At 36.8% G+C, this 12,298-nt stretch overlaps 1 protein-coding gene across 1 annotated transcript in view; it reads left to right on the plus strand.

The window, feature by feature from the left end:
* Positions 1–4,610: 4,610 nt before the first annotated feature.
* FAP (fibroblast activation protein alpha) overlaps positions 4,611–12,298 on the plus strand; it is a 76,920-nt gene continuing 69,232 nt past the window's right edge. Inside the window, exons 1-3 of the mRNA XM_055572415.1 lie at positions 4,611–4,673; positions 5,903–6,084; positions 6,416–6,500. Coding sequence (XP_055428390.1) covers positions 6,079–6,084; positions 6,416–6,500 — 91 coding nt within the window. The 5' untranslated portion in view covers positions 4,611–4,673; positions 5,903–6,078. The remainder of the gene's footprint in view (positions 4,674–5,902; positions 6,085–6,415; positions 6,501–12,298) is intronic.

Here is a 12,298-nt window from a genome sequence, read left to right on the forward strand (position 1 = left end):
ATCAATTCTTTGGCGCTCAGCTTTCTTCACAGTCCAACTCTCACATCCATACATGACCACTGGAAAAACCATAGCCTTGACTAGACGGACCTTTGTTGGCAAAGTAATATCTCTGCTTTTCAATATGCTATCTAGGTTGGTCATAACTTTTTCCCAAGGAGTAAGCGTCTTTTAATTTCATGGCTGCAGTCACCATCTGCAGTGATTTTGGAGCACAAAAAAATAAAGTCTGACACTGTTTCCACTGTTTCCCCATCTATTTCCCATGAAGTGATGGGACCAGATGCCATGATCTTCGTTTTCTGAATGTTGAGCTTTAAGCCAACTTTTTCACGCTCCACTTTAACTTTCATCAAGAGGCTTTTTAGTTCCTCTTCACTTCCTGCCTGAAATAAATGCTCAGCTGCAGATTGTTTTGCATCCAGAGGTGAAGAATCCATACATGCATATCTAACTGCTGCTGCTGCTGCTGCTGCTAAGTCGCTTCAGTCGTGTCCAACTCCATGCGACCCCACAGACGGCAGCCCACCAGGCTCCCCCATCCCTGGGATTCTCCAGGCAAGAATACTGGAGTGGGCTACCATTTCCTTTTCCAGCCTTCCTTTTTTCCCAGTGCCAGTTCTCCCTCCTACCCTCAGTGGTAAATGTCATTTCAATTCTGGAACCATCCATGTAAGTCCCATTCTAGGTGTGTCCCAGGCAGTTGCTATTTCTGCTCTGCTATCCCATGCTCTCTCCATCTCTTCACTGTTACATGTCTTATCCTTTTCTTCCTTTTCCAATCAGTTTAAGGGTGTTTTAGAAAGCAAAGAAATTGATGTATATGTTCATTCTACCATTTTGACCTGACCTGAAATGAAGTGACCTGAGAATCTCTGTAGTTCTTTTATAAATAGTTTAGAATGTTACTCAATGTATTTCTTCCCCCTCCTCAATTATTGCCATAATATGGAATCAATTAAGCTCCCATATATATCCCAAATGATTCCCTCACTTCTCATTGTTTTGGTAACTATGGTATAGATACCTTCACCTCTTTCCTCTACCGTAGCCACCTACTTCTGTATCCACACCCACACCTTTGTCAGCACCTTGCACTGAAATCTTAAACTGAAACCTGCTCATTTTTGATAACAACTTCTTTATGTCCTATTCTATCACTGGTCTCATCAAGATATCCAGCTTATTAGACCATCTAATTTCTTCCTTCTGTTTCACCTTTTCCTAGATCCAGTCTTGATTACACACCCCAATCACTATATATATATATATATATATATATATATATATATATACACACCCTCCTAGCAGAAACTTAAACATGGACCAATCAAATTGTGTTATAGGATAAGACTTAAGACTGTTTGGATTCATGTGGTGTCTCTACCACCCACATAGCTCATGAACACATAATCATAAGCTATGTAACTTTGAGGGAGTTACTTAAATTTTCTTTGCATCCATGCCCTTGTGTTTCAAATGAAGAACATAATGGTACCAATGTTCTGAAGGTGGAATGAGAAAGTACAAATAAAGTGCTTAGAAAAATGTCAGGATTAATATGTATTCAGTAAGCATTACCTATTAATAGTAATATTCTCTACTGTAAAAATACTAGTGAAATTGCAGTCTAGTAAGTTTTATCAAAGTGTATAAAACACACACTCAATTTAAACTATTTAATATAATCAAGCCTACTGATTTATTACTTCTAGAAAAATGTAATATTTGCATTTTTAACCTGCATCTAAACACCCAAAGAAATAGGTTGTTTCTCTACTGTTTATTTCCTAATCCGACTTTATTGTGAACTTTCTGGGCCACCAAGGAGACCTTGCCCTAATTATTAGAGGATAATAAACACTGGCATCTAATTATAATATTTATTAAGAAAGTAGGTATCAATTACAAACCAGGAGGCATGTTGCTTCATATTCTCCCTCATGTAACAACTGGAGTTTTAGAAAATAGATCAGATTCAAAAGTAATTTAAGCTGTATCATTTGTCATTGATGCTGTTACATCACATCTTCCACATCTATACTTATGTGACAGTTGCCCCAAGCTTTGACGATATTAGCTCTTCTTAGCTTAGATCTCATATCTTTGATGATGGATATTCTGATGAATCCCTTAATTTAAACAGGTCCCTGGAGGGATACCTTCTGATCCTAGGCATTCTGTAACTATTGCTCTGATTACTAGACCTCAATTCTAATAAAACTCTAACCAAGCTGATATTTTGGACGCAGACCCTATAGAGTAAGACGGAGATCTTTGGAGTCATGTGTAACAGTGTTCTCTGAAGATGTGAGGACTACACGTATTTTACCTCTAATTATTCTACCATCACACTTGGATGCCTTTCAACAGAAAACTCAGTAAGATATTAATTAAAATTTTAACTTATTATTTTTTTAATTTTTAAAAATGTTTATTACTTTGGAATCAATATATTTTTAAAAATTAAAAAAAATAAATAAGCTTTGGAATCAACTTCAAGACTTATCACAAAGACTCAGTATACCATAGTAACAATGTTTCCTGCTGGAATCTTGGGCAAGTTACCTAATTTTTCAGGACTCCATTTCCTAATCATTAAAATGGGTTTTGTATGAGTTAAAGGAAATGTATTAATGCACTTTGTACAAAACAGTTGGCAGGAAATTTTTACTGAATGTGAGAAGACAAATGGACAGGCATGGCCTTCTTGGGAGCAAGCTTTTATTTTAGAGTTATTGCCCAACCTTAATAATATGTTTTAGCTTTTGATTAATGAAAGCATCTTTCTTTATCTCCCTACCCCAAATTAGAAAGACAAAATCCTTATTTATGCTTTCAACATTGTCTTAACCTTCGTACTCAAGGAATATACAGCTGAATGTGTTTTCTGGGAAAACATCTAAATCAAAATCATTTTTGGCAGACACAGTAGCTATTACTAAATAGTTCTATTGCTACTAAATAGCAAGCTAAGGATTTATGTTATAGTTAACTTATTCAGTGGGCTTACTAAAATGCAGTCATATTTTAAATTAAAACGTGTAAGTTCCATCTCTGGAAAAAGCTCACTTTAGTCTCTAGTATCCTAATACTTACACTTAATTGTTTATAGGCCAAAGTCATACTTTCCATTTTATCAGCAATGAATAGGTCCAGAATTGCTAAATGAGGAAAGTCTCCGTCTCAATAAAAATAAGACTTAGACTTGAATTAAGGATCACAAACATGTGCCATGTTGACTTTCTGTCTCTCCTCCTGGGTCCATGTAGCAATCAACAAACCCACCAGGGAGCTCTTGGGCACTTTCTTCTACTAAACACAAAGCCAGCTTCAGCAAGGGCTCCAGGAAAGGAAAAGAAACAAATATGTAAGGACTCTCTTGCCAGGTGGTGGAGTGGTAAAGAATACACTTACCAATGCAGGAGAGGCAAGAAACACAGGTTCAATCTCTGGGTTCAGAAGATTCCCTTGGAGGAGGAAATGGCAACCCACTCCAGTCTTATTGCCTGGAAAACTCTATAGACAAAGGAGCCTGATGGGCTATATAGTCCAGGGGGTAATAAAGAGTCAGACATGACTAAGCGTTCACACACACACACACACACACACACACACACACAGTTGCCAGGCTTGTAGAAGAATGTAAGTTTCCTGAAGACACAGATCATAGCTTATTCATAATTATTTCCACCCCCTGGCCTATTCATAATTATTTTCCCCAAAAAATGTTAACTGGATGTTAACTAACTACATAAAATAAGGCTATATTGAGTTTCTTTAATGTTTAAAAAATGTTAGCATAAGCATTTGCATTTTGACTCTAAAAGGAGAAAAAGTCAGTAAAGAGGCTATAATATTAAAAGAATGTAAGTTATTTTTGTGGGAGTACTTGTTAGAAAATTAGAACACTTACACATTATCTCAAAGGGATGGATATGTGTAGTTTTGTTATAAGCAATGTATCCCTAACTCCCCTTTATTTCTGTAGTCAGTCTCATTTTTCTTGAAACCTTTCAAACCAGTCAGAATCGTCCAAAATTTGCAGTTTGAATTACCCAACCATCCAAGGAAAAAACAAACAAAATTAAAGAAACATGTTTTAGCCTCATATTTTCCCTTCTCACTAAAAGTTTCAATCAAAACTTTTTCTTCTTAAAGCACCCAGATTTCTTCTTAGATTCTGTCAAATGAGTTTCTTATAGACACCCACACTTAACTGCAATCCTAAGTGGTACCCAGGCAAGTCACATGTCAGTGCATTTTTAATTGCTAAAGCCAAGAGTAACCATTTTAATTATGCCCTAATCATTTACTACAGTCAGTTCTTCTTCAGGATGTAAAGTCGTGGAAATAACTCACTAAAAAGCACTTGGAGACTTTGGAGCCTTGGCAGCTGGAACAGAACTTCTGAGAATGCGCTGTGTGAACTTTCCAAAGAAGGCAATACATGTGAGAGGACCCACATGGTAGCAGCAGTTCATTTGGAACCTGGCTGGTGGCTTTTATTTTGGATTTGAGGATTTCACAAGCACACGGAGATGCCTACATGTATATAGCACAACTTGGATGTTTATCTCAATGATTGCTCCAGTTTGCAAAGAGCTGGCCCCATCAACTGCAAAGGAGGGAGGGCCGCCTCTCCAACCTGGGGTGGCTACATCTCGCTGCCAGTAAGTGCTTCATGACTCATTTTCCTCAACAGAATTTTCATAAGGCTGGAATTCAGGGAGGGATGTCTGGAGAATGTCTGAAAGGAAGTTCACAAGCCACTGTCCTGCGCTTTGCTGGAGAAAACCTTCCATGGTAGTCAGACCGGTTGACTAAAGCAAACAGCAAAAGATTTCAGAAACATTTCCTCATTACTGTTCATGAAAAATCCATGAAAGTTCACCATGAAGTTTGTTTTAGTCAGGTTGAGACCCATGACTGGGGGAAAAAACACACAGTAGGTTAACAACTGTATTTATGAGGAACAACAGAATCTATCCAAAGGAGTTATACTGAACCAGCCAACATACGCTATTAAACTGGTATGTGTGTGTGCATGTGGACGTGTGTGTGTGTTAATTCAGACTGATGTCAGATGATGTCAGGTTGACCGATTGCTTGGGATTTATGCAAATTTAGCCAAAATGAAATTGTACATATGACTTACTTCTTTTTTCAAATGCTTTTTATTTATTTTAAAGGCTTTATAATTACTAACTGTTCTCTCTCAGAATATATTCTGAGAGGGAAGCAAAAATATCACTTTTGCAAAGCCATGTTCATTCTTTCAAAGGTCTGCTGGTAAATTATTCTTACTGATCTTTCCATCTTTCTGGCCTGTGCATATACACCTAACCCATACTAAATTTCACCAGATGGCATTTTAATTCTTTAAAGTAAAGCAGTCGTGGGTTTAGACAGTTGAATTTTTAAACTTCTGTATTTACTGAAAGTGCATATGGTGCTATATGGACAAAGAAATTGTGCTGAAAGAAAAACATTTCTGTCTGCAGTACCTCATAATCTCCCAGAGAAAGAAAAATTGCAGTAACATGGAGTCTGTCTTACAAAATCTTATGTGGCTTTAATCTTCTTCCTCTGCTAAAAGTTAGATATATGTGTATTATACACACCTTAAAGTTATATTTTAAATTCTTCCTTTGGTTGCAAATAGAAAGGTTATCCAAAACCCCATGACTTTCCAATATGATTCATAAGTGATTTCTAGAAGAAAATGAAACATAAACCTAAACTTGTTAAAAAAAATATTTTAAAAAACCTCTGTATGTCAACGTAAGCAGATGTTGGTGTAGAATTTACAAGGATAAGAAGGCTATAAAACCTCCCTTGAGCCACTCACAGTTCATTTCAAGGCCAAGAACGCCCCCAAAATCTGTTTCTAATTTTACAGAAATCTTTTGAAATTTGGCACGGTTTTCGAAAGTCCGTGGAAAGAAAAAAAAAAAACTTGCCCTAGCTTCGACTTCCAACTACGAAGACAGACCTGCTTCTTTCAACGGTTTTCACAGATCTGGTGACCCACGCTCTGAAGTCAGAATTAGCTAACTTTCAAAAACATCTGGAAAAATGAAGGTTAGTATATGTAGCCTCAGATACTGCTAAATGATGGGGGCTGGCTGAGTTGAGCACAATCAAGAGTTTTCTATTGTTTAGAAGGTGAGGATTTATACATAAGTATGTACTTCCTGGAGTGGGTTAGGATAGGGGAATCGTTCTAAATATACTGTGGAAACATTTCTCCTTGCAGAGCTGGAAGAATTCCAGCAATTATAGCCAGATCAGTGGAAGACAATCAAAAGCTTTATGGGGAGGGAGAAAGTGGATTTAGGTGTAAACAAAATCTTGCCATTTCTACTACTTAGCAGAAACCATTCATATGTCTAATTTTCTTTATTTTATGTAGACATGGTTAAAAATTGTATTTGGAGTTGCCACCTCTGCTGTGCTTGCTTTATTGGTGATGTGTATTGTCTTACGTCCTTCAAGAGGTAAGAATTTTCTCTATTTTGCTCAGTCTGCCTAGAACAGTTTGGAAAAAGCAGTAGTGCATGGTGACAAGAGATTGAACATTTCCTAAGTGCTTATTTTCCAAAGTAACTCTGTTATTTCTAAGAAGACATATAAGCTCCCAGGTATGTTGTTGAGCAACCAGAATCACTGAGGAATTGAAGGCATAAGTAGCAAGAGATTTCCAGTATTACTTCTGCAATAGAAAAACCCGAGCACTCTTCTGTAACACCCCGACGTCTCTCCAAAATACATGCTAAATTCCAAGCTTTGACAGGCCTTTAGAGACAGTATTTTTAACTAACATTGCTTTTCATTATTGGATTGCCTCATGGAAAGTAAAGATGAGTAAGAATGGAAAAGTTAAAACAGAATCTATGGAAATTTTTATTATGAGTCTTTCCAAAAATTTAGGGAGGCAGTCAAGAATAGAGATCTCAGGAATAGCTGCATAGAAAAAGTGAAATTGTTTTTCTAGATGCAAAAGCCAAGAAAATCAAATTAGAAGACTAAATATTATTAAGCAAGCATTATGTTTAGTTTTTAAATGGATCCTTTTTAAACAGGCTTAGATAACATTGATCTCACTTTGATGAAATTCAGGAGACTGGGGCTAGTTTGGATTTAAATTAAGACTTTGTTTATAAACCTTTCTGTGATATCAGGGACATAGGTTTTTATGAAACTATGTAAAGAAGCTTACGATCTAAAACAGGAAAAATGTACAATAATAACATGTCTAGCTTTGGAGTCTAGGGAAAGGAAAAATGTTTGCACCAACATTAAAAGCTTATGATAGCTTGTGATAGCTTATGATAGCTGAAGTGGGAAATACCTCTGGTTCAAAGCTAACTGACAATAATGGAAGAACAGTGGCAAGCCTTTAGCTGAAGAAAGTATGAGTTCTGAATTATTTATTGCTTTAAAATTGAAATATAGGAAAATACTTTGAAAAATTAAGAATGCTCATGAGATTTTCACAGAATTACAAAATGAGGAGGTTAACCAATAAGATAAAGGCAATATGTCTTCAGTGTAGATCTTCAATACTCATTCCTCTCTGTGAGCACAAGATTATTCTGAGGCTGTTAATTGAAATAGATTGTGTGAGTCTGTATTTTTTGTACTTTGTCAAGTTAAAATTGTTTTCAGACCAGTGTCTCACCTCATTTTGGGGCCATATTTTCCTCAAAGCAGCAGTGGTCACGCAGTGGATTAGGTTCTATCCTATTGATTCCTTGAATGCTAATACATGCAAAAATAACACCTAATTTTGAAAGGAAACTCCCCAATACTTGAAATGGACAATTTGCTTCATCAGAAACAAATGTGTGGGGAACACAAGTATGTGGATTTTAGGGGGACTAAGATCCCGCATGCTGCTCAGGGTGGCCTAAAAAAAAGTCAAGGAAAAGTATGTGGATTTTATGGTGAACCTGCCTCCATGTCTAGAGGCAAGGGTGAGTTGCATTTGCATTTTGGAATTTGAGTCATTATTTCCAGTAAGAAATATATGACAGTTATAGTATATGAAAGTGAGAACATTTTGAGAAACTTAAAGACCCACTTACAAAACACTCGTTCGTTTGTTGTTGTTTAGTTGCTCAGTCATGTCCAGCTCCTTGCGACCCCATGGACTGCAGCATGCCAGGTTTCCCTATTCTTCACCATCTTCTGGAGCTTGCTCAAACTCATGTCCATTGAGCCAGTGATGCCATCCAACTATGTCATCCAATGTCATCCCCTTTTCCTGCCTTCAATCTTTCCCAACATCAGGGTCTTTTCCAATGAGTCAGCTCTTTGCATCAGGTGGCCAAAGTGTTGGAGCTTCAGCTTCATCATTGTTATATATTAACAGATGAAGTCCCACTAGTTAGTCCCAATCAGTTAATTGAGTTTCACCTCTGCCCATCATTGTGCTAGTTGGGGAAATAAGGGTACTGCATTTAAACTTTCGTCTGAAAGCATGAATAAGAATGCAGTATGGATGCTCAGTCATTACCACCAATATGGGATCAGGCATTCACTTAGACCACTGGGTCACTTAAATCACTAGGTCTAAGTGAAATAAGAAGTGAAAGTGAAAGTGAAGTCACTCAGTCGTGTCCGACTCTTTGTGACCCCATGGACTGTAGCCTTTCAGGCTCCTGCGTCCATGGGATTTTCCAGGCAAGAGTGCTGGAGTAGAATTGCCATTTCCTTCTCCAGGGAATCTTCCCGACCCAGGAATCGAATCTGGGTCTCCCGCATTGCAGGCAGATGCTTTACCGTCTGAGCCACCAGGGGAATAAGAAGAGGAAGGGTTTTTCCAAGGAGAGGGTAGGTCCCAGGAACATCAGTCTGAAAATTAAAAGAGCTTTGGGAGAATTAGGCAGGATTTTAGGAACAAATAGGACAATGGGGTGGTAAAATGAGAAAGATCCATTTAGCTCACTCACATAATAATAAAAATAACAGATAACTATTTTGGGACTTCCTAATTTTCCCATTTTTTATTTTTACCCAGTGGGAAACAGGTGTGAGTTCCCATACCTTAGACCCAAGCTGTCCTCATTGGCCTCAGCCTACTCCCCTCCAACCAATTCCCTTTCTTTTCTCCTTCTCTATTTTTTCTCTTGAGGTTCTTCTTCCCAAGCATCATTCCTCATCCTATGTGACGATACAACCACACCAAGAGTAGAAACTAAGCTTCTCATCTTTCCCTCATTTTTGCCAACCTTGAGGACAAACACAAGACTTTTTGGTTTAAGAGATATGCAGAAGTGACCAAATAAAAGCCAGACAAGCAAAAACTAGAATTGGAAAGTAACAGAGGCTCCAGAATTTTGCAACTAAATTCTATATGGCCTTGCTTCATGATTTACAGTTTCTGAATTCCTGAACATTTGTGAAAGGACTTAGGGGAGCTATCTGCACTTTTCTTGATTTCATTTGAGTATAGAGTTCACTACATGAGCAAACATTCAATAAACATTAACTATTTTTTTTTCTAAAATTGCTAACATTTTGTGGCAGCTTAATAAATGGTAGCAAGCATTTCATTGTGTTCTCCATCCTAGTACACAAAGATGACAGCTCCCTCTGTGTGATGTATTTTTTTTTCCCCTCAATGATGCTCTTCTTAAGGCTGAGAGTAGGGAGTAGTTATCCCTGAGTAGCACCCGTGTTCCTATCCTCCACCTCTTTGGATCAGAAACGAATTTTTTCAGGAACTTTGGTTGCAAAGCAAGGATATTAGCAGCTGTAAGGCAAAAGCAGGAGAGAAGAAATGAAGAAGAAAGGAAAAGGAAGCTGAGGTGGGTGGGAGTAGAGAATAAGGCTCAGTGAGGGATAAAGAAAAGAGAGATTATATAGTGTGGAGAAGTCGGGTTCTTCTGGGCAGGGCCTCCAGTGCCTGCAGTGAAAGGAGCACCACCTTTAGCTAGCATAGCTTCAGATCTCCTTGAAGGCCTCTCGTCGACTTCTGCATACTTTTCCTTTTATTATTTTTTTATTGTTCATTTTGGCCTGCAGTATTTTATACAAATTTGCATTAGTTGTCAATTTTTTTAAATCATAAGATTTCACATAAAAATGTAGATTTTTTTTTTTACTTCTTTTTAAATATTAGATCTGACAACATTGGGCCCATGGGAATAGTTGACTCAGAAGCAGGTGTTGTCCTTAGGGTGGCAATGCATTCTCCAGTTTGCTATGTACCCCAATATAAAATAGAAAATGGAGAAAAACCTTCAGTTTTATTTGCATAAAGTAACATATTCACTTACAACATCTACTTGACTTCTATAAACAGTTGGATTTTTAACTCGTGAGCCGAAGAAGTTATAGTGTTCCTCTTGTGATTAAAAATAACCATCTACTGAATAAAAAAAACAGAGATTAGCATCCCATAGTTATCCATTATCCACAATGCCTAGTCCACTGTGGCTTTTGGATACTTTGGTTATTTGTTCAACAGTTATTTATTGAGTAACTTCCAGATACCAGGCACAGGTATAAGGCATGAATGAAAATTCTCTGGCCTTACAAAAGGACAGTCTGACAATAAACAAGTAAATAGTGAATTAATAGAATATTTAAAATTTGTAAAAGTGCTACAGAAGACATCTGGAGTGGGGCTGTGTTAGACATCCAGGGTTGCCATAACAAAATATCACCTGGGTGATAATAATAAAAAACAAAATAAAGCCTGGGTGGCTTAAATAACAGAAATTGCTATTCTCACAGTTCTGGAGACTGAAGTCTCAGATCAAGGTGTAACTGAGTTTAGTTTTTCTGGGGGCTTCTCTCCTTGGCTTGTAGATGGATGCCTTAAGCTTTGTCCTCACATGACTTTTTCTCTGTGCATGTGCATTCCTGGTATCTCTTCCTCTTTCAGTAAGGACACCACTAGCTTCATCAGATTAGGGCTCCGCTGTGTGTTCTTGAATAATCATAATTACTTTGTTAAAGCACCTATTTCCAAATACAGTTCCATTGAGGATTGGAGTTTCAATTTATGTATTTTGAGAGGACAAAATTCAGTTCATAACAAAAGTGGCTAGGGAAGGCCTCTCTGAGATGATATTTGAGCCAAGACCTAAAGGACAGGAAGGATGCAAACTGCAGGCTAGATCCTCACTGCAGAGGGAAATGCAGACACAAAGTCTCTGACATAGGCAAGTATCTGGGAAGTTCAACCTGTGCGGCCAAAATTATGTAACCGATGAACACAGGAAAAAAAATATATATATGCATATAGACTTATGAGTATACATACACATTTATAAAATTTATAGTGATTGCTTACTTAGGTAAGTAATAACCTTATATAATTATTTCAGAGGGTAATCTGAATTCACAGATGATTTAGACAGAATGTGGATCAATATTTTATAAAGACAAGTATCACTTAGAATGCCTATATTTTCAGCAGAAATCCATTGTTCTTATTACTATTATTGTAACTATTACTAGTACTATAATCTCAACAACCTATTTTTGTAAAGTAAGATATATGTGAGACCAAATTATCATCAAAGGAGATGTGAATTTGTTTTTAAGGCTTAAAATGTTCCCAGTATCAACATTCAGAACTGTGAAACAGAATATTCACTGTTCTTTAGGAGGAAATATGGGGACGTCTAAAGGGCTGAAGAAAAGATTCAGAAAGTTCATGGACCTAAAAGAGTTTTTAGTTGAGTATAAATATCAGCCTTGCAGATTATATTTCTCTACTTTGCTCTTGGATTTTAAAGTCACAGAGGATGAATCTTGGCAAATTCTTTTTGAGTTTTGTCAAATTCTAAATAATCTGAAAACAATCCAAGTTTTCGGATGATTCCCATATTGCAGAGGAGTTTACCTGTCTCTGATTTCCAAAGTGAATTGTGTTACAACTACACAAGAATTTACAGTCATACATACACCTTGAAAAATCAGGTTCTAAAGCTCTAACTGGGAATATGAAATCAAGGCTAAAGGTTTTTTTTAACAAGAGGCAGTCAAACTGAGCCTTAAAATCTAGGAACATGCTAGGGTAAATTAAAATAATATTTCCATAGGATAATCAATATTAATGAGTCTTTTATTTACTTATTGCTTATTTTATGTAAAGCAAAGAACTTACTTTTTATTTCAGTATCCTTGTGAATTAACAAAAATTATGTAGTAAAAATTGAATAGCTTACAATCCTTATTAACCTTTATCCCTGTGAATAATAAACAAATACAGTTGCTTTATATCTAAATTAAAATTTTCTCCAACAGATTATGGTTTTTATACTTGGTAGAAAAACTG

Source organism: Bubalus kerabau, chromosome 3, assembly GCF_029407905.1.
Source record: "Bubalus kerabau isolate K-KA32 ecotype Philippines breed swamp buffalo chromosome 3, PCC_UOA_SB_1v2, whole genome shotgun sequence".
Classification (NCBI taxonomy): Eukaryota; Metazoa; Chordata; class Mammalia; order Artiodactyla; family Bovidae; genus Bubalus; species Bubalus kerabau.